This window comes from Bos mutus, chromosome 15 (assembly GCF_027580195.1).
Source record: "Bos mutus isolate GX-2022 chromosome 15, NWIPB_WYAK_1.1, whole genome shotgun sequence".
NCBI classification, from domain to species: domain Eukaryota; kingdom Metazoa; phylum Chordata; class Mammalia; order Artiodactyla; family Bovidae; genus Bos; species Bos mutus.
Genome location: NC_091631.1, coordinates 62,875,764 through 62,899,226, shown reverse-complemented (window position 1 = coordinate 62,899,226; position 23,463 = coordinate 62,875,764). Strand labels below are relative to the sequence as shown.

General features: G+C 39.0%; 1 protein-coding gene across 3 annotated transcripts in view; it reads right to left on the bottom strand.

Moving 5' to 3' along the window:
• ALKBH8 (alkB homolog 8, tRNA methyltransferase) overlaps positions 1-23,463 on the bottom strand; it is a 125,564-nt gene that overhangs the window by 54,370 nt on the left and 47,731 nt on the right. For all 3 annotated transcript variants that reach the window (XM_070384283.1, XM_070384282.1, XM_070384281.1), the window contains one exon: positions 10,833-10,939. In XM_070384283.1, coding sequence (XP_070240384.1) covers positions 10,833-10,939 — 107 coding nt within the window. The remainder of the gene's footprint in view (positions 1-10,832; positions 10,940-23,463) is intronic.

Sequence of the window (23,463 nt, the reverse complement as noted above, 5' to 3'; positions counted from 1 at the left end):
AGATAAAATCATCATATAGTCTAGTTATTTTTAAACATGGCTACTCATTAGAAACACATCTGGAGCTCTGGAAAAAAAAATGCAAAACCTGGGCATTTGTATTTATGAAAAAATTCTAAGATAATTCTGATATGCATCTGGATTTTAAAAAGTGATAATAGATTTTTCTATTAAATGATAGCTTTGGTGATATAGAATTCTACTATCTTCTATTGACCAATCATGATACAATGGTATTAAGTGAATAATAGTTACATAATCACAATAGTAAAGATGTTTATTAGTTTTCACAATCAATAGCCAGACAAAAAATAAAAGATCATTAGGAAATATGATTAATCTAACAATATAAAATAATTACATATAATTTGGGGGGTTAAGTAGAGTGGTGTGGTAAGTTGAAATACATACATGTACATGTTCTCATCTGCCCAGTCTATGTCTTTTGGTTGGTACATTTAATCCATTGGCAACCCACTCCAGTGTTCTTGCCTGGAGAATCCCAGGGACAGGGGAGCCTGGTGGGCTGCCATCTATGGGGTCGCACAGAGTTGGACACGACTGAAGCGACTTAGCATGATCCTATTACCATTTTCTTAACTGTTTTGGGTTTATTTTGGTCTTTTCCTTCTCTTGTGTTTTCTACTTAGAGAAGTTCCTTTAGCATTTGTTGTAAAGCTGGTCTAGTGACACTGAATTCTCTTAACTTTTGCTTGTCTGGAAAGCTTTTGATTTTTTCCATCAAATCTGAAGGAGAGTCTTGCTGGGAGACTATTCTTGGTTATAGATTCTTCTCTTTCATCACTTTACATTATGTCATTTCCTTCTGGCTTGCAGAGTTTCTGTTGAGAAATCAGCAGATAATCTTATGGAAGTTCCCTTGTATGTTATTTGTCATTTTTTTCCCTTGTTGTTTTAATATTTTGTCTTTAACTTTTGTTAGTTTGATTATTGTGTGTCTTTGTGTGTTCCTCTTTGAGATTATTCTGCCTGAGACTCTCTGTGCTTCCTGGACTTGGCTGACTGTTTCCTTTCCCATATTGGGGAAGTTTTCAGTTATTATCTCTTCAAATATTATCTCTGGTCCTTTCCCTCTCTTCTCCTTCTGGGACTCCCCCTATAATGCAAATGTTCATGCATTTAACATTGTCCCAGAAGTCTCTTTGACTGTCTTCATTTTTTTTTCCCCTATATTCTGTTCTGTGGCAGTGATTTACACCATTTTGTTCTCCAGGTCACTTATGCATTCTTCTGCCTCAGTTATTCTGCTATTGATTCCTTCTAATGTATTGTTCATCTCTGTCTGCTTGTTCTTTAGTGCTTCTAGGTCTTTGGTAAACACTTCTTACATCTTCTCCATTTTGTTACCAAGATCCTGAATCATCTTTACTATCATTATTCTGATTTCTTTTTCTGGAAGGTTTCCTATCTCCACTTCATTTAGTTTTTTGAGGTGTTTTATCTTGTCCCTTCACGTGGGACATAACTTTCTGCTTTTTCATCCTGATTAACTTTCTGTGATGCTTTTGAGACTGTGGTTCTTCTTGCTTCTTTTATCTGCCCTCTAGTAGATGATGCTAAATGCGGCTTGTATAAGCTTCCTGATGGAGGGATTGAGTGGGGAAAACTGGGTCTTGCTCTGGTGGGCAGGGTCTTGCTCAGTAAAGCTAGAATCCATTTATCTGCTGATGGGTGGGGTTGTTGCTCCCTCCCTGTTGGTTGTTTGGCCTGGTTGTTTGGCCAGCTCTGGGATCTATGAACTCTATGGTAGGGTTAATGGTGACCTCCAAGAGGGCTTATACCAAGGGACATCTTCCAGGACTGCTGCTACCAGTGCCACCATCCTTGTGGCGAGCCCTTGCTGACCCATGCCTCCACAGGAGACTGCCTAACACTAGCAGGTAGGTCTGGCTCAGTCTCCTGTGAGGTCACTCCTCCTTTCCCCTGGGTCTTGGTGCAAGCAAAATTTTGTGCCCTCAAAGAATGGAGTCTCTGTTTCCCCCAGTCCTGTGGAAGTCCTATAATCAAATTCCGCTGACCTTCAAGGTCAGATTCTCTGGGGATTCCCATTCTTTGTTAGATCCCCAAGCTGGAAAGCCTGTCATGGGGCTCAGAACCTTCACAACACTCAGAGAACTTCTTCAGTGTTATTGTTCTCTAGTTTTTGGGTTGTCCACTCAGCGGGTATGGGATTGGATTTTATCGCAATTGCGCTCCTCCTACTATCTCACTGTGGCTTCTTCTTTGTCTTTGGATGTGGGGTATCTTTTTTTGGTGTCAATGGCTGTTCAAGAGTTCAAAACAGTTGCGATTTTGGTGATCTTGCAGGAGATCAGTACACACCCTTCCATTCCACCATCTTAAACCGGAAGCCCCCAATCACATATGATTTTTATTGCTTTCTCTTGTATTATCATACTAAGATGTCCAATATAATATTAAATAGAAGTGATGAGAACAAAAATCCCTGCCTTTTCAATATTTTAGGAAAAAGCATTCAATATTTTATTATTAACTGTGATACTGCCCATGGGTTTTTCACAGATGCTCTTTAATCACACTTAAGAACTTTTCTTCTTATTTGGTTTGCCAAGTTTTTATCATGAATGGATGCTAAATTCTTTCAAGATATATTTTCTGCATCAATCAAGATGATTATTTTTTCTCTTTTGTTCTTTGATTTCCAACTGTTAAACAATCTTGCAACTCTGGGATAAATTCCACTTAGTCTTGATGTATTTTCATTTTTATATATTGTAGGTTTGAGTTTTTAATAATTTGTCACAGACTTTTACTATCTCTGAGAGATATTGGTCTGCAATTTCCTTTTTTGTAATGTCCTTGACAAATTTTGGTGTCAGGATAGTGCCAGCTTCATAAAACAAGTTGTAAGAACAGCTCATTTAAAAGAGTTCATGCTAAAGGCAATTTTTTAGAAGTAAAAACAAACAAACAGTGCCTGAAATTATATGACTGTTACTCTGATAGCAGAAAATGATTGAAACTAAAATGCTGAACAAAGAACAAAATTCAGTTATTTTATAACAATGAATATCTTGAAACTCTTATTAGCAGTTCTCTCTTAGGTACTAAATAGTTCTCTATTATGGCTCTTTGAAGTCAACTACTTCAGTTGCCTAGAGTTAAATCTTAGGCAAAGGTCAAGCAGTACTTACTGCTTTTGGAACCAATCTCAGATTTTCGGGAATAGGCAATCTATATGTTAAAAATAATTATTTAAGTATCTCTGAACATTTTTTTCCCCTGTACTCAAATTATAATCTAGTTGGGAAAACATTAAATAAAAAGATAAAAACATTATTATAAATTTAAATGATAGTTCAATACGATAGAAAAGATAGCACAAGCCAGTAGGAGACAACACAGTCTTTAGGAGTTAAGGGAGAAATTATTTCAGGCTATTGTCATCAGAAAAAACTTTATACATCATAAAGGAAACAAACAAAAAAGTTGAGCTATATGTTAAAAAGAAGTGAATGGAAAGGAAAATGAAATTTATTCCATTAAGAGTTGACAAAAGTGTGAAGGCTACAAGGCACCTGCATAAATTCAGATGAAAGGGAGCAAACAAATTTAGCTGTAACAGTATGGTTAAGAGCGTAGATCCTGAAGGCAGACTCTGACCTTGTCTCTGTCCCTGACTGGTTTTGTAACTTTGTACAAGTTATGGAACCTCCTTATGCTCCAGTTTCCTTTAAAAATGTGGACAAAACCATGAAAAAAAACTTTCCACTGTGATTATATCAGTTACATGAGTTAATGTATGTAAAGCTTTCAGACAGTATCTAGCACAAAGGGCTCCAAAAATATTTAAAAGGAGAGCTCAAACAGATTCATGAACTAACTGAACCCAAGGCTAGTCTAATAACATAAATGAGTGAAGCAGGTAGACTTTAGAAATACACTGTTTGCCATTAAACACATAGGAACTGTCTCCATTTCAAAAAAAATTAAGCATTCTCTTCCATTTTTCTTAAAACACACATTCCTATTCCTTCTAGCTTTCCCCCCGACTTCTAAAACAGATGTAAGTTTAAGAAATAATTAATTTTCATTTAACTCTGTTATAAGATAAAAACATTAGTATGAGCACAGTGATAAATGACAACTGATACTCAGTCATACTGCAGGCAATCATAGAAAGCAGTAGGAACCTTAAGAGAACCTGAAAATATAGTTGCACCTAAAGAAGGCCATTGATAGTCTCAGCTACTGCTGTCAAAAGATACTGTGGTCTTATGTTTTCAGATGTTCTCAATTTTCAAAAGAAGCTGAAAATTCAGAATCATGTAAAAGCTGCTGATATTCATATACAACCAATTTTTTTTAAATTCTACAATGTTGACTGCCAGTGCCCCAGCTAAACAGTCTGACTGCTATATCTGACTCATGTTCTGCCAGTCTGCCATCTCTGTTTTAGTGCATAGTAACTAGAACAGTAAACTTTAACTATATCCAATTAAAAGTGTTTGGGGACTTCCCTGGTGGCATAGTGGATGGGACTCCACCTGCCAGTGCAGGAGACACAGTTCGATACTTGGTACAGGAGGATTCCACGTGCCTCAGAGCAACTAGGCCCATGTGCCACAACTACTGAAGCCTAGTTTCAAATACTGAATCCTGCATACCTAGAGCCTGTGCTCTGCAACAAGAAAAACCACCTCAACGAATAGTCCAAGCACTGCAACAAAGAGGAGTCCCCCCTCACCACAACTAGAGAAAGTCTGCACAAAAACCAACAAAGACCCAGTGCAGCCAAAAAAAAAGTATTTGAACTGACTGTGTGAATCAGTCTTCTTCAGTGGTGCTTTCTAATGCTTTTTAACACAGATCAAAATATTTTTAATTCAAAGTTTATTTCTAGAGTTTATATGTATTTTTAGTACATTAAGTGTGCTTCTTTGATTAATTCTCCCTTCCACTCACATTCCAAGGAACCTTCCAATAGTTGACACACCGTTTCTTTGGTCAGTCTCCCTCTGTTCCTATCACTGTCTCTTCCCTTCACTTTTCTCCCTTCTTCTCTCTCTTTTCTTAACACACACATACATACACACAGAGAGACAGGATAAACCCAAGGAGGAAAACACCGAGACACACAGTAATCAAACAGACAAAAATTAAAGACAGATAAAATATTAAAAGCAACAAGGGGAAAATGACAAATAACATACAAGGGAACTCCCATCAGGATACCAGCTGATTCCTCAACAGAAAATCTACAAGCCAGAAGGGAATGGCATGATATATTTAAAGTGAAGAAACAAAAGAACCTACAACCAAGAATACTCTACCCAGCAAAACTCTCCTTCAGATTTGATGGAGAAATCAAAACTTTCCAGACAAGTAACAGTTAAGAGAATTCAGCATCACCAAACCAGCTTTACAACAAACACTAAAGGAATTTCTCTAGGAAGAAAACACAAGAGAAGGAAAAGACTGGCAGAAAGTAAACCTAAAACAATTAGGAAAATGGTAATAGGATCATACATATTGATACATACCTTAAATGTAAATGGATTACATGCACCAACCAAAAGATATAGACTGGCTGGGTGGATGAAAACATGTGCATGTATACACTTCCACGTACCACATTACTCTGCTTGACCCTCCCAAATTGTATGCAACTATTTTATATTGTTAAGTTAATCATGTTTGCATTATGGTTTGCAATTGCAACTTTTATTTTTTTTCTGGCTATTGATTGTGAAAACTGATAAATATCTTTTACTCTTGTGGTTACGTAACTATTGCTATTAATACCTATTAACTATTAATACCATTGTATCATGATTGGTCAACAGAAAAACAACAGAACTCTATATGACCAAAACTAGGATCTAATAGAAAAATCTGTAATCAATTTTTAAAATCCAGATGCATATCAGAAAAATCTTGAAATTTTTTGAAAAATACAAATGCTCGGTTAGGAGTTCAGTCTCTCAGTCATGTCCGACTCTTTGCAACCACATATACTGCAGCACACCAGCATTCCCTGTCACCAACTCCCAGAGCTTGCTCAAATTCATGTCCTTCAAGTTGGTGATGCCATCCAACCATCTCATCCTCTGACATCCCCTTCTCCTCCTGCCTGCAATCTTTCCCATCATCAGGGTCTTTACAGTGAGTCAGTTCTTCACATCAAGTGGTCAAAGTATTGGAGCTTCACCTTCAGCATCAGTTCTTCCAATGAATATTCAGGACTGATATCCTTTAGGAGTGACCGGTTCGATCTCCTTGCTGTCCAAAGGACTCTCAAGGGTCTTCTCTAATGCCACAGGTCAAAAGGATCAATTCTTTGGCACTCAGCTTTCTTAATGGTCCAACTCTCACATCTATACACGACTACTGGAAAAACTATAGCTTTGACTAGACGGACCTTTGGCAGTGAAGTAATGTCTCTGCTTTTTAATATGCTGTCTAGGTTTGTCATAGCTTTTCTTCCAAGGAACAAGTGTCTTTTAATTTAATGGCTACAGTCACCATCTGCAGTGATTTTGGAGCCCAAGAAAATAAAGTCTGTCATTGTTTCCATTGTTTCCCCATCTATTTGCCATGAAGTGATGGGACTGGATGCCACGATCTTCGTTTTTTGAATGTTGAGTTTTAAGCCAGCTTTTTCACTCTCCTCTTTCACACTTCATCAAGATGCTCTTTAGTTCTTCACTTTCTGCAATAAGGCTAGTATCATCTGTATTTCTGAGGTTATTGATATTTTTTCCAGAAACCTTGATTCCACCTTGTGCTTCATCCAGCCAGGCATTTTTGCATGGGTACCCTGCATATAAGTTAAATAAGCAGGGTAACAATGTACAGTCTTGACGTACTCCTTTCCCAATTTGGAACCAGTCTGTTGTTCCATGTCCTTGACCTGCATACAGATTTCTCAGGAGGCAGGTAATGTGGTATTCCTATCTCTTTAACATTTTCCACAGGTTGTTGTGATCCACACAGTCAAAGGCTTTAGCGTAGCCAATAAAGCAGATGTTTTTCTGGAACTCTCTTGCTCTTTCTATGATCCAAAGGATGTTGGCAATTTGATCTCTGGTTCCTCTGTCTTTTCTAAATCCAACTTGAACATCTGGAAGGTCTTGGTTCACACACTGTTGAAGCCTAGCTTGAAGGATTTTGAGCATGAGCTTGCTAGCATGTGACATGAGTACAACTGTGCAGTAGGTTGAACATTCTTGGCATTGCTCTTCTTTAGGATTGGAATGAAAACTGACCTTTTCCAGTCCTATGGTCACTGCTGAGTTTTCCAAATTTGCTGGCATATGGAGTGCAGCACTTTAACAGTATCATCTTTTAGGATTTGAAATAGCTTAGCTAGAATTCCATCATCTCCACTAGCTTTGTTTGTAGTGATGCTTCCTAAGGCCCGCTTGATTTCATATTCCAGGATGCCTGGCTCTAGGTGAGTGATCACACCATCCTGGTTATCTGGGTCATTAAGATCTTTTTTGTATACTTCTGTGTATTCTTATCACCTTTGCTTAATATCTTCTGCTTCTGCTAGGTCCATACTGTTTCTGTCCTTTATTGTGCCCATCTTTGCATGAAATGTTACCTTTGTATCTCTAATTTTCTTGAAAAGATCTCTAGTCTTTCCCATTCTATTGTTTTCTTCTATTTCTTTGCATTGATTGCTGAGGAAGGCTTCCTTACCTCTCCTTGCTATTCTTTGGAACTCTACATTCAGATTAATATATATTTCCTTTTCTCCTTTGCCTTTAGTATTTTCAAAATTATAGGAAAGCTGGATCTCATCACCATTTTCAATTGCTGAAAGTGAAAAATATTTTAAATGGATATGAAAAAAAAATCAGGCAAATGTAATCCTTAGTGCACAAAATCAGGCTATCTGTCTTTATGGTTCATTTAGGACACGTTACAAACTCATTTAAATGCTCACTTCTCTGAATTTTTAAGAAATGAGTCAAAAAAAAAAAAATCCAACCAGGGCAGCATTAATAAGTTCGGAATTCAGCAGTATTTTAAGTGACAATATATGTAAATTTTAGCAGAATGATGCTTCCACCTCAAAAGGCTGAGGATTTATTCCTGCCAAGAATTAATAACTCATTTTATTTACATTAGATTCAATAAAAAAAACTCAGGGTCATTATGTAAAACAACTGGCATTCTTAAAAGTGTAAATGTCAAAAAGACAAAAAAAAGTTGAAAAACTGCTTCAAATTAAAGAATGCTAAAGAGAACTGACAACTAAATGTAATGCAGGATCATGGATCAAATCCTAGATCAGATGGAAAACTTACCATGAGGTACTGACAGACTCTCCTCAACCAAACTTTTGGCAGGTTCTTATGAGCCCAGACCACCAGACCACCTTACCTGCCACCTGAGAAATCTGTACGCAGATCAAGAAGCAACACTTAGAACCAGACATGGAAAAGCCAACTGGTTCAAAATTGGGAAAGGAGTACATTAAGGCTGTATATTATCACCTTGCTTATTTAACTTATATGCAGAGTACATCATGCAAAATGCTGGGCTGGAAGAATGAAGCACAAGCTGGAATCAAGTTTTCCAGGAAAATATCAATAACCTCTGATATGCAGATGACACCACCCTTATGGCAGAAAGAGAAAAAGAACTAAATTGCCTCTTGATGAAGTTGAAAGAGGAGAATGAAAAACCTGGCTTAAAACTCAACATTCAAAAAACTAGGATCATGGCATCTGATCCCATCACTTCATAGGAAATAGATGGGGAAACAATGCAAACAATGACAGACTTTATTTTCTTGAAGGGCTCCAAAATCACTGCAGATGGTGACTGCAGCCATTAAATTAAAAGACACTTACTCCTTGAAAGAAAAGTTATGACAAACCTAGACAGCATATTAAAAAACAGAGACATTACTTCACCAACAAAGGTCCATATAGTCAAACCTATAGTTTTTCCAGTTGTAATGTATGGATGTGAGAGCTGGATCATAAAGAAAGCTGAGTGCCAAAGAAATGATGTTTTTGAACTGTGGTGTTGGAGAAGACTCTTGAGAGTCCCTTGGACTGCAAGGAGATCAAACCAGTCAATCCTAAAGGAAATCAGTCTTGAATATTCACTGGAAGGACTGATGCTGAAGCTGAAGCTCCAATACTTTGGTACCTTATGCAAAGAACTGACTCATTGGAAAAGATGCTGATGCTGGGAAAGATTGAAGGCAGAAGGGGGCGACAGAGGACAAGATGGTTGGATGGCATCATTGACTCAATGCACATGAGTTTAAGCAAGCTCTGGGAGTTGGTGATGGACAGGGAATCCTGACCTGCTGCAGTCCATGGGGTTGCAAAGAGCTGGACATGACTGAGCTACTGAACTAAAGTGACTCTGAGCCCAAATAGGCCCTGTCCTTAGGCATGTCTGCTGCTACTGCTTCTGCTAAGTCACTTCAGTCGTGTCCGACTCTTAGCGACCCCATGGACTGCAGCCCACCAGGCTCCTCCGTCCATGGGATTTTCCAGGCAAGAGTACTGGAGTGGGGTGCATTGCCTTCTCCTAGGCATGTCTAGAACCCCATTTTAGCAAGAATCCTGTTAAGTCAGTTTAGCCACAATCCACTATCCTCCATTATCTGATCATCCTTGGTAACTGACCAAATTCCTTACACCTATCTTTCCCCCAGGTGATGTCTGATCACTGTGGCCTGCCTTCAGGAAGAATCCTATTGTAGCCAGAATTTTCCCTTCCTACTGATGTTTCTTGTTAGTAATTTTCTATCCATACACACTGCCCTACCCTCAACCCCGGGCTCCCTGCCTATAAATCTCCATTTTTCCTTATTACATTTGAAATTGAGTCCACCCCTATACTCTCTTCCTTTATTCCAACAGTTCCTGAGTAAAATCTGTTTTTGTTGCTCTAACTACTGTCAAGGTCTGGTTTTCTTTGACAGTAGTATAAACTGCAACTAGCAAATTTTCAAAATGGATTGTATGAGCCTGATAAGAGCATTTGATTAATGTTGAATTTCCTGAATTTGAGGCATACACTGCAGTTTCGTAGAATAAGGGGCTGGAAAACTTTTCTGTAACAAGACCAGATAGTATGTATTTCAGGCATAGAAGGTGATCTATAGTCTCTATCACATATTCTTTTTTGTTTTTATTCTTTATAACACTTTAAAAATGTAAAACCACTTTTAGATCAAGAGCTATGTAAAAATAAGGGCTGAAGTTAGCTCAAGAGCCATAGTTTGCCAACCCCTAATACAATGTTGTTCCTGCTCCTTAAAAATATGCAATGAACCATGTAAAGATAAAAGGTCATCATAGCTGCAACTTCCTCTCAAAGATTGAGCAAAAATAATAATAACAATAACACATTAGAGAAAAAAGTGATGACAAACAGTGCAGACACCTGATCAGCATAGTGTACTACCCAGAACTCCTGGGACTCAAGCAATCCTCCCTCCTTAGCTTCAAAAGCTGAGGATTAAAGCCAGATTTCTATTTCTTCCAAACTCTTTCTTCATATTTCTGTGTGGCAGCAGTGGACATAGAGACAAGATTTTGGCAGCAATGAAAACAGACAGCAGAATATTCACAATTGGTAAACCTATGTGAAAGGTGAAGGGAATTCACCATATTATGCTTATAATTTTTCTTTAAATTTGATATTTTTTCAAAATAAAGAGTTTTTTAAAAAGCCATAGATGTCCCTGGGGAAGCCAGGATATGTGCAAGCCTCAATGTGCAAGCCTGAGGCATGGTTCCAGTGGCTCAGAAAAGAATGAGACTCCCACAAGGCAAAAGGTATCCTGTCATCTGGGTCATCTCAGTACATACCCATGGGTCCAAAGGTATCTAGATTCTCCTGTCATCACCAGCAAACTCCGACAAGGCAGCATAACTGGCACTGTCATACCATCTGGGTGCTTAAAATCCATGACAATCTTGAAATAAAGGCAAAAGCATGAAGATCAATCAACCCAAAAAGTCATATACTCCAAAGATAAGAGCAATTCACTGATTCTATCTTTCTAAGCTAATAGAGATTAAAACATGGTAATGTTTATAGGAAAGCATAGCACAGTGGTTCTCAAACTTCAGTGCACATAAGAATCAACTGAATGACTAAAAGTAGGTCTACAGTAAGGCTCAAGAATCTGCATTTCTAACAATTACCTAAGGAAATTATGATGCAGGTGGTCAGAGAAGCATTCATACTATGAAAAACATTAGTAGTCAAATTCAAGGACTTAGAACCTGAAACATTCATATCTTGGCTTTTTCACTTACTGGCCATATGATTCAGGACAACTTATTTAATACCTCTGTGTCCAGTTTCCTCAATTCTTATAGGATTGTCAAGTATCTGGTACATTGTAAGTACAAAAACAGTAGATATTATTCATATGCAGGCATGCGAAGTCACTTCAGTCATGTCCAACTTTTTGTGACTCTCTGGACTGTAGCCTGCCAGGTTCCTTCGTCCATGGGATTCTCCAGGCAAGAATACTGCAGTGGGTTGCCATGCCTTCCTCCAGAGGATCTTCCTGACTTAGGAACTGAACGTGCATCTCTTATATCTCCTGCACTGGCAGGTGGGTTCTTTATCACTAGTGCCATGTGGGAAGCCCATTTTAGAATATTAACAATTAACAATTTAAGGAGAAGTAACTATTACATGCAGATTTTCATGTAATTCATTTTTCCTTTAAAGTGACACAACATTTTAGACTTAAATATTCTCTTATTTATTTATTTGGCTGCACTGGGTCTTAGTTGCAGTACATGGGATCTAGTTTCCTGACCAGGAATTGAACCTGGGGCTCTTGAATTTGGAGTACCATCTTAGCCATGGGACCACAAGGGAAATCTCTAAATGTGAATTTTTAAAAGGCACATCAAAGGGCTAAAAAAAATTTAAGTGAACAAATCAATCCATGTGAAAAATAAATATGCCAAGTTAGTATCAGCGGGATGAACATTATTTAGCATAATACCTTCATCAGAGGTAAATTTAGGACAGCACCAGGCACCAAAGCAAGCATTTAGTAACTAATACCTATTAATAATAATAATATTGGGTAAACAGATGATACACATGAAAATTCTTCATAAATTATATAGAATTATATTGATCCTTATTGCAAAATTCAGACTTAAATTGAAGAAAACAGGGAAAACCATCAGGCCATTCAGGTATGACCTAAGTCAAATACCTTATGACTATACAGTAGAAGTGACAAATAGACTCAAGGGATTAGATCTGGTAAACAGAGTGACTGAAAAACTATGGACGGAGGTTCGTAACACTGTTCAGCAGGCAGTGATCAAAACCATCCCCAAGAAAAAAAAATGCAAAAAGCAAAAATGGCTGATGCACGATACTGGATGCTTGGGGCTGGTGCACTGGGACGACCCAGAGGGATGGTATGGGGAGGGAGGAGGCAGGAGGGTTCAGGATGGGGAACACATGTATACCTGTGGCGGATTCATTTTGATATTTGGCAAAACTAATACAATATTGTAAAGTTTAAAAATAAAATAAAATTTAAAAAAAAGCAAAAATGGTTGTTTGAGGAGGCCTTACAAATAGCTGAAAAAAGCAGAGAAATGAAAGGCAAAAGAGAAAAGGAAAGATACACCCATCTGAATGCAGAGTCCAAAGAATAGCACACAGAGAATAAGAAAGCCTTTTAAAGTGATCAATGCAAAGAAACAGGGGAAAACAATGGGATGGGAAAGACTAGAGATCTTTTCAAGAAAATTAGAGATATAAAGGTAACATTTCATGCAAAGATGAGCACAATAAAGGACAAAAATGGTATGGATCTAATAGAAGCAGAAGATACTGAGACGAGGTAGCAAGAAAACACAGAAGAACTGTACAAGAAAGTCTTAATGACCCAGATAACCATGATGGTGTGATCAATCACCAACAGCCAGACATCCTGGAGCATGAAGTCAAGCAGTCCTTAGGAAGCATCACTAGAAACAAAGCTAGGGGAGGTGATGGAATTCCAGTTGAGCTATTTCAAATCCTAAAAGATGATACTATTAAAGTGCTACGCTCCATATACCAACAAATTTGGAAAACTCAGCAGTGGCCACAGGACTGGAAAAGGTCAGTTTTCATTCCAGTTCCAAAGAAGGGCTTGCCCTTCTGCACAGTTGCACTCAGTTCACATGCTAGCAAGATCATGCTCAAAATCCTTCAAGCTAGGTTTCAACAGTATGTGAACCAAGAACTTCCAGATGTACAAGCTGGATTTAGAAAAGGCAGAGGAACCAGAGATCAAATTGCCAACAACCACTGGATCATAGAAAAAGCAAGGGAATTTCAGAAAAACATCTACTTCTGCTTCATTGACTATGCTAAAGCCTTTGACTTTCCACAACAACATGTGAAAAATTCTTAAAGAATTGGGAAAACCAGACCATCCTACCGGCCTCCTGTGAAACTTGTATGTGGGTCAAGAAGCAACAGTTAGAACCAACGGGACATGGAAAAACGAACTGGTTCCAAATTGGGAAAGGAGTATGTCAAGGCTGCATACTGTCACCAGTTTATTTAACTTCTGTACAGAGTACATCATGCAAAATGCTGGGCTGGATGAAGCACAAGCTGGAATCAAGATTTCCGGAAGGAATATCAATAACTTCAGATATGCTGATGACACCACCCAAATGGCAGAAAGTGAAGAAAAATTAAAGAGCCTCTTGATGAAGTGTGAAAGAGGAGAGTGAGAAAGCTGGATTAAAACTCAACATTCAAAAATCTAAGATCTAAAAGAAAAACAGAAAACGAAGATCATGGCATCCGGTCCCATCACTCCATGGCAAGCAGATAGAGAAAAAATGAAAACAGTGACAGAATTTATTTCCTTGGGCTCCAAAATCACTGCAGAGAGTGATAACTATCATGAAATTAAAAGACATTTGGCTCCCTGAAAGAAAAGCTGTGACCAACCTAGACAGCGTATTAAAAAGTAGAGTCATCACTTTGCCAACAAAGGTCCACATAGTCAAAGCTATGGTTTTTCCAGTAGTCATATATGGATGTGAGAGTTGGACCATGAAGGCTGAGTGCCAAAGAATCAATGTTTTCAAATCTGTGGTACTGAGAAGACTCCTGAGAGTCCCTTGGACAACACAGAGATCAAACCACTCAATCCTAAAGGAAATCAGTCCTGAGTATTCACTGGAAGGACTGATGCTGAAGCTGAAGCTCCAACACTTTGACCACTTGATGCAAAGAGCCAACTCACTGGAAAAGACCTTGATGCTGGGAAAGATTGAGGGCAGGAAGAGAAGCGGGTGAGAGAGGATGAGACAGTTGGATGGCATCACTGACTCAAGGGACATGAGTCTGAGCAAACTCCAGGAGATAGTGAAGGACAGGGAACTCTGGCATGTTAGTCCATGGGGTTGCAAAGAGAGTCGTACATGAGTGAGCGACTGAACAACAATAATACTGGTCTAAAAAACTCTTTTTCACTTTCTCATATGCCCTTTCAAACTAAGTATGGAAAAATAAAGTATGATGATAGAATTTAGTTTTCCAATTATCTATTCCAAACGATGACACATAATTTCAAACAGTCCATAAAGCACTCTCCACACTCCAAAAGCATTCTATTTTAAAAACACCGTAGATAAATTATGTTTGGGACATGGTACTGAAACCTGAAACTTCCCTGAAATGTATAACTAACAGAAGATGGGCTGACAGACTGAGGATCAATAGATGAACAGACATTTAATAAAGCAGATATATTAAAATGTTAACTGTAGTATCTAGGTGGTGAATTTATACAGATTTACTGTATAATACGATCAACTTTTCTGTCTAAAAAATTTCATTATTAAATGTTGGGAAAAGGGGAGAAAAGTACCACTGTAGCCCATTTTTAAGCAAACAACATATAGGCTTCAATTTTCTGAATAAACACTAAGGTCCATAAAAAAGAAACAATAATAGATTATTATTAATTTGGCTCAGTGGTAAAGAATCTACCTGCAATGCAAGAGACACAGGAGATGTGGGTTCCATCCCTGGGTCAAATCCCTGGGTTGGGAGGATCCCTGGAGGAGGAAATGGAAACCCACTCCAGTATTCTTGCCTGGAAAAACCCCTAGAGAGGAGCCTGGAGGGCTACAGTCCAAATGGTTGCAAAGAGTCAGACACAACTGAGCACTGAGCACACACAAACATTAATTCCTTCATTAGAGATGATCAGCTATGACTCAAAGGAATGAAATCAATCTGGGTGAAAACGCTTGATGGGAAAATATCATCAGATACTAGACTCAGACTCTACAGTTTTATCACTTCAGTTCAGTTGCTCAGTCACGTCTGACGCTGCAAAGCCAAGGACTGAAGAACCCCAGGCTTCCCTGTCCATCACCAACTCCCAGAGCCGGCTCAAACCCATGTCCATTGAGTCAGTGATGCCATCCAACCATCTCATCCTCTGTCGACCCCTTCTCCTCCTGCCCTCAATCTTTCCCAGCATCAGGGTCTTTTCAAAAGAGTCAGTTCTTTGCATCAGGTAGCCAAAGTATTGGAGTTTCAGCTTCAGCATCACCCTTCCAATGAATATTCAGGACTGATTTGCCTTAGAACTTACTGGTTTGATCTGTTTGCAGTCCAGGGGACTCTCAAAGAGTCTTCTCCAACACAAGAGTTTAAAAGCATCAATTCTTCAGCACTCCGCTTTCTTTATAGTCCAACTCTCACATCCATACATGACAACAGGAGAAAAGATAGCTTTGACTAGACGGACCTTTGTCAGCAAAATAATGTCTCTGCTTTTTAATATGCTGTCTACGTTGGTCATAGTTTTTCTTCCAAGGAACAAGTATCTTTTAATTTGATGGCTGCAGTCACCACCTGCAGTGATTTTGGAGCCCCCCAAAATAAAGTCTGTCGCTGTTTCCATTGTTTCCCCATCTATCTGCCATGAAGGGATGGGACTGGATGTCATGATCTTAGTTTTCTGAATGCTGAGCTTTAAGTCGAGTTTTTCACTCTCCTCTTTCACTTTCATCAAGAGACTCTTTAGTTCTTCTTCACTTTCTGCCATAAGGGTGGTGTTATCTGCGTATGAGGTTATTGATATTTCTCCTAGCAATCTTGATTCCAGCTTGTGCTACATCCAGCCAGGCATTTCCCATGATGTACTCTGCATAGAAGTTAAATAGTAAGGAAGGTGACAATATACAGCATTGACATGCTCCTTTCCCAATTTGGAACCAGTCTGTTGTTCCATTTCCAGTTCTAATTGTTGCTTCTTGACCTGCATACAGATTTCTCAGGAGGCAGGTAAGGTGGTCTGGTATTCCCATCTCTTGAAGAATTTTCCACAGTTTGTTGTGAACCATACAGTCAAAGGCTTGGGTGTAGTCAATAAAGAAGAAGTAGATTTTTTCTGGAACTCTCTTGCTTTTGTGATGATTCAACAGAAGTTGGCAACTTGATCTCTGGTTCCTCTGCCTTTTCTAAATCGAGCTTGAACATATGGGAGTTCATGGTTCACATACTGTTGAAGCCTGGCTTGAAAAATTTTGAGCATTACTTTGCTAGCGTGTGAGATGAGTCCAATTGTACAGTAGTTTGAACATTTTTTGGCATTGCCTTTCTTTGGGATTGGAATAAAACTGATCTTTTCCAGTCCTGTGGCCACTGCTGAGTTTTCCAAATTTGCTGACATATTGAGTGCAGCACTTTCACAGCATCATCTTTTAGGATTTGAAATAGCTCAATTGGAGTTCCATCACCTCCACTAGCTTTGTTTGTAGTGATGCTTCCTAAGGCCCACTTGACTTTGCATTCTAGGATGTCTGGCTCTAGGTGAATGATCATATCATCCTGGTTATCTGGGTCATGAAGATCTTTTTTGTATAGTTTTCTGTGTATTCTTGCCACCTCCTCTCTTAATATCTTCTGCTTCTGTTAGATCCATACCATTTTTGTCCTTTATCAAGCCCATCTTTGCATGAAATGTTCCCTTGGTATCTCTAATTTTCTTGAAGAGATCTCTAGTCTCTTCCATTCTATTGTTTTCCTCTATTTCTTTGCACTGATCACTGAGGAAGGCTTTCTTATCTCTCCTTGCTATTCTTTGGAACTCTGCATTCAAATGGGTATATATTTCCTTTTCTCCTTTGACTTTTTGCTTCTCTTCTTTTCTCAGCTATTTGTAAGGCCTCCTCAGGCAACCATTTTGCCTTTTTGCATTTCTTTTTCTTGGGGATGGTCTTGATCACTGCCTCCTGTACAATGTCACGAACCTCCATCCATAGTTCTTCAAGCACTCTATCAGGTCTAATCCCTTTAATCTAGTTGTCACTTCCACTGTATAATTATAAGGGATTTGATTTAGGTCATACCTGAATGATGTAGTGGTTTTCCATACTTTCTTCAAGTCTGAACTCTGCAATAAGGAGTTCATGATCTGAGTCACAGTCAGCTCCCATTCTTGTTTTTGCTGACTCTATAGAGCTTCTCCATCTTTGGCTGCAAAGAATATAATCAGTCAGATTTCGGTATTGACCACCTGGTGATGTCCATGTGTAGAGTCGCCTTTTGTGTTGTTGGAAGAGGGTATTTGCTATGACCAGTGTGTTCTCTTGTCAAAACTCTGTTAGTTTTGCCCTGCTTCATTTTGTACTCCAAGGCCAAACTTGCCTGTTACTTCATATATCTATTGACTTCCTCCTTTTGCATTCCAGTCCCCTACAATGAAAAGGACATCTTTTTGGGGTGTTAGTTCTAGAAGGTATTGTAGGTCTTCACAGAACCATTCAACTTCAGCTTCTTCAGCACTACTGGTTGGGGCATGGACTTGGATTACTGTGATATTGAATGGTTTGCCTTGGAAACAAACAGAGATCATTCTGTCATTTTTGAGATTGCACCCAAGTACTGCATTTCAGACTCTTTTGTTGATTATGAGGCTATTCCATTTCTTCTAAGGGATTCTTGCCCACAGTAGTAGATATAATGGTCATCTGAGTTAAATTCGTCCATTCCAGTCCATTTGAGTTCACTGATTTCTAAAGTCGATGTTCACTCTTGCCAACTCCTGTCTGACCACTTGTAATTTACCTTGATTCATGGACCTAACACTCCAGGTTCCTATGCAATATTATTTTCTACATCATCAGACTTTACTTCCTTCACCAGTCACATCCACAACTGGATGTTGTTTTTGCTTTGGCTCCATCTCTTTGTTCTTTCTGGAGTTATTTCTCCACTCTTCTCCAGTAGCATATTGGGCACCTACCAACCTGGGGAGCTAATCTTTCAGTGTCCTGTCTTTTTGCTTTCTCACACTGTTCATGGGGTTCTCAAGTCAAGAATACTGAAGTGGTTTGCCATTGCCTTCTCCAGTGGACCATGTTTTGTCAAAACTCTCTACCATGAACTGTCCGTCTTGGATGGCCCTACATGGCATTGCTCATAGTTGCACTGAGTTAGACAAGGCTGTGGTCTATGTGATCAGTTTGGTTAGTTTTCTGTGATTCTGGTTTTCATTCTGTCAGCCACCTGATGGATAAGGATAAGAGGCTTATGAAAGCTTCCTGATCAGAGAGACTGACTGTGGGGGAAACTGGGACTTGTTCTGATGGGCAGGGCCATGCTCAGTAAATCTTTAAGCCAATTTTCTGTTGATGGGCAGGACTGTGTTCCCTCCCTGTCATGGTCTCAGGTCAAACAACAGGGAGGGAATATTATAAAATCTATAATGTTTTCCTGAAAACACTGCTTGTTAAAGACCAAGAAAGAAAAAAAAAAAAGACTTTTTCAAATATTTATTAAGGATTCACAATCAACAATCCTTGCCAGCAACTGCTGAATCATTCTGCCCTGTGACAGCTTTGCTCCACTGGAAGTTTTTCCAATTATTCTTTTCGGTTTTACATATTTTATTTTCTGAGTCAATAAAGATCAAGTTCGCAGCAAGCTCATGATAAGACAGGAAGAAAGGCAACAGGATACAATCACTATAACAATGACACAGCCATTGAGAATACAACAAAACTGGTTATAACCAATGTGGCCCAAGATGGCTGAAGATTTGAATTCCAAAAGCACTTGAGCCTTATTATACTTTTATTGCAGTGCATTAGCATGCTAAATGACACATTCTCAGACACCATGACAGGTTCCAGGTTGACCATAAAAAGACAAAAAGTGGGCTGTGGCCCAGCTCCTGGAAACTTCTGCCCCTTGTCTCAAACGGTTACAATAGTCCTCCTACTTCTTAGCATATGTAATTACCCAGCCCATAAACTAAATACACCACAGCCTGAAATCTTATTCTCGCCTTCTGAGAGTGTCCACATTCTGTCTATGGAATGTTTATCTCTCTACAAGATCTTTTACTTTACTATGGCTCACTCTAGAATTCTTTTCCACATGAAGCCAAGAATCCTCACTTGGCAGCCATCCCAGGAACTCACCCAAGACCTGGGACATGACTGTTTTCTCACACCCCCTTCTCCTGCAACAATGGGGCAAGATTAAAGATAATATTTAGTTCAAAGCAAACAAAAAACCCTAAACATGCTGCTCTCATAAAACCTTTAACACAACCAAATACAACAGAAAGGAAACTGCATAGTTATCAAGTATTTACTGAAGTAAAGATAAGATGTGAGAAATGAAATATTTCCTGCTGAATCAGTAAACAAGGATGTCACAGTCATCAGCAATTGCAGTGACTCATTGGAAAAGACCCTGATGCTGGAAAGACTGAAGACAAAAGAAGGGAGTGACAAAGGATGAGGTGGTTAGAAAGCATCACCAAGTCAATGGACATGAATCTGACCAAACACTGGGAAATACTGGAGGACAGAGAAACCTGGTGTGCTGCAGTCCATGGGTCACAAAAAGTCAGACATCTCTTAGTAACTGAACAATAATAATGTGGGCTGGTAAGCTCTGGGGACACTCAGGAAGAAGAAGAAACCTGTGATCTAGCAGCTATCAGACTGCAACCACTCCCTACAATGAGCCCCATGGAAGTTCAGGATGTGAAAAAGCTCAGGACACTGACCCCAGGACAGCAAGATGCATATTATAGGAATGATTTCAGTGAGCCCAGACACGTGCATCTTCCCATACACAGAAAAGCATTAAATTCCTTAACTTGGGATATCTGGTTTTCTTTTTATTAACAATCTTTTGACGTTCAGACTACTGCCTTTGGCTACAAAACTTCGCTCCCCCTTTTACCTCCTCAGACCAGTTCTCTCAGGGTTACTTGAGATGCTGTCTCCCAGACTTGAAGTCCTAAAAATTCCCACAGAATAAAATGTAACTCTCAACTTATAGGTTTTGAATATTTTTTAAGTTGACAGATGCATAACCGAAAAGTCCATGACACTGATCTCCTCCATGCTGGCTAAACAGGAAAATGAAAACATATAACACTCTGGGAGCACTTCTGAGAAAGAAGACAAATTTAATCCTGATCCTTATTGGTTAAAAATAGGCTGAGACCTTTAACCTTTTGAAACTCTTAAGGATATATCAACAAGAGACAATAAGACATGAAGAATGATGTGTGATTCATAGAGAATGAAGAAAGCTGAGAGGATATATTTAGCTGGAGAAAATATTTCATGCCTGAGAATTTAGCAGACTACAAAGAAGCCTGCCAAATATAAATCTTCTGTAGTTGCACTAACTTTTCCATGGGATTCAAACTGCAACTGGGCAGGACCCTATTGGGCTTTCCTGGGACAGACCTCTCCCCATAGCCTCTGTTTTAGCTCCTCTCAGTAGTACCTAGGTAGTAGTATCTGACACATATTTCCTGAGTTTTTAGATGCTAAAACCACCACCAAAGGAAGAAATTAACTACTTGATGAATATGAACATGTAGCTCCCAAACTTCTGGTGCCTAAAGACTGATTATCATCAATCAATCAGAGAACTGTGCAAGAGCTGATCACACACCCTGGGACACTCCCCTCCCTCACCTGGCCTTTTAAAAAGCTTTTCTGAGACTGTTTGAAGACTTCAGGGTTTTAGAGCATAAGCCACCCATTCTTCTTGTATTGATGCCTTTACAAAAAATGCTGCACTCTTCCTCCCCACAATACAGTGTCAGCAGATTGGCTTTACTCTTTTCAGGCAAGCAGATACAAATTTGGTTCAGTAACAACTTGTAAGTAAGTTTGCTTTTTATTTTAAACAGCACACAAAGGATTCCACATACCTCATCATGGCCATGTCTGCCACATTTGTGAGGTAGAAATTGTTAGGTAGTCACTGTAGGGCCAGGACCTCAGTTCATTTTTTTAACTTCAACTCCTTCTCCCATATAAACATTTTGCTCCACTGACTTAAAGCTATACTTGTTGTTCCAGATTCCAGGCATTCAGAGGAAAGTCTCCCTGGCATGGAGGGTCACAAAATATCCAGACTCAAGACAGAACAATCAGTAACTGTTGACCAACTTATCAGATAGGAAAACACTAGATGGACCATTAACTCTTAGCCCATACTTCTGGTCCTTATCCGGTCCTTAAACGATGGCGTGGGGTCATGAGAAAGAGTCACAGGATGGTGACCCAATGTCTAAGAAAACTCAAGGACAGAGGAATTTTTTAAAAAGTCATAAAAATAACAAAACTGGAAGACATAGGGACTTTCAAACTAATTGGTCAGAAATTATATACATCAGGGATGTGAGCCAACCAAAAATGAACAGATCAATACTGGTAAAGATATAAACCGCTATAATTGATGCCCTTTTGGGGCACTTCACCCCCTCTCAGTGTCTATGCTGCGAGCTTTATATTTCTCTCTCTCCTTCAAAATAAAACCCTGCCTGTGTGACTATTTGCATGTTTATAAAGTTCATTCTTCGGCTCCGTGAACAAGAACTCAGATTACTGTTTTATCCTGACAAGTAGAAAAGGAGAAAAAGAAAAGAAGAGACAAACACAACTGCAGAGATACAAGACTGAAACAAATTACTTACAAAAAAATACAGCAATAACAAAAATATCTGTTAACATGTTCCCTGGATTTATAAATACAGAATCCCACCATATCATAAGATAATTAGTCCACTGTTGGGGTGAAGAGGAACTCAGTATATTTTTAGTAAAATAAATACAGCTTTTTGTCACTCTACAAAAGATGATACTCCCAAAAGTATACTTTCCTAAGCTGAAAAGTACCTAGAAGAGAAGCCTTCTGGTATACCATATTTTTCCAAAGCAGAGGAATTTAAATCCCTACCTATACTACACGGGATTCCCTGGTTGCTCAGATGGTAAAAAATCTGCCTGCAATTCAGGAGACCCAGGTTCAAGTTCTGGGTTGGGAAGATCCCCTAGAGAAGGGAATGGCAACCCACTCCAGTATTCTTGCCTGGAGAATTCCATGGACAAAGGAGCCTGGTAGACAATAGTTCATGAGGTCACAAAAAGTTGGACATGAATGAATGACTAACACACACACACACACACACACACCCCTACATCACACATGACTGCTTAGTTTCCAACCTTTAAGAAAAGTTAAAATCAAAGACCACAAGAAACCAGTTTCCCTTCCTTGCCTCCTACCTGGGAGCTACAGACCAGAAGGGAGTGACAGGATATACTTAAAATGATGAAAGGGGAAAACCTAAAAGCAAGATTACTCTACCCAGCGAGGATCTCATTTAGATTCAACAGAGAAATCAAGAGTTTCACAGAAAAGCAAAAGAGAAGAGAATTCAGCACTACCAAACCAGCTTTACAACAAATGCCAAAGGAACTTCTCTAGGCAGAAAACACAAGAGAAGAAAAAGATCCACCAAAACAATTAAAAAAATGGTAAGAGGAACATACATATTGATAAGTAATTTGAATGTAAATGGATGAAATGCTCCAACCAAAAGACACAACTAACTAAATGGATATACAAACAAAACCCTATATATGCTGTCTACAAGTGACCCACTTCAGACCTAGGGGCACATATTGACTGAAAGAAGGGGACGGAAACAGATATTCCATGCAAATGGAAATTAAAAGAAAGCTGGAGTAGCAATACTCATATCAGATAAAATAGACTTTAAAATAAAGAATATTACAAGAGACAAAGAACCATATTACATAATGATCAAGGGATCAATCCAAGAAGATATAACAATTATAAATGTTTCTGCACCCAACATAGGAGCACCTCAATACATAAGGCAGATGCTAACAACCACAAAACGGGAAATCAACAGTAAAATAATAATAGTGGGGGAACTGTTGTTGTTATTCAGTCTAAGTGACTAAGCACTCTTTGTGACCCCATGGACTGCAGCACACCAGGCTTCCTTGTCCTTCACTATCTCCAGAGTCTGCTCAAACTCATGCCCACTGAGTCAGTGATGCCATCCAACCATCTTATCCTCTGTCGCCCTCTTCTCCTGCCCTCAATCTTTCCTAGCATCATGGTCTTTTCCAGTGA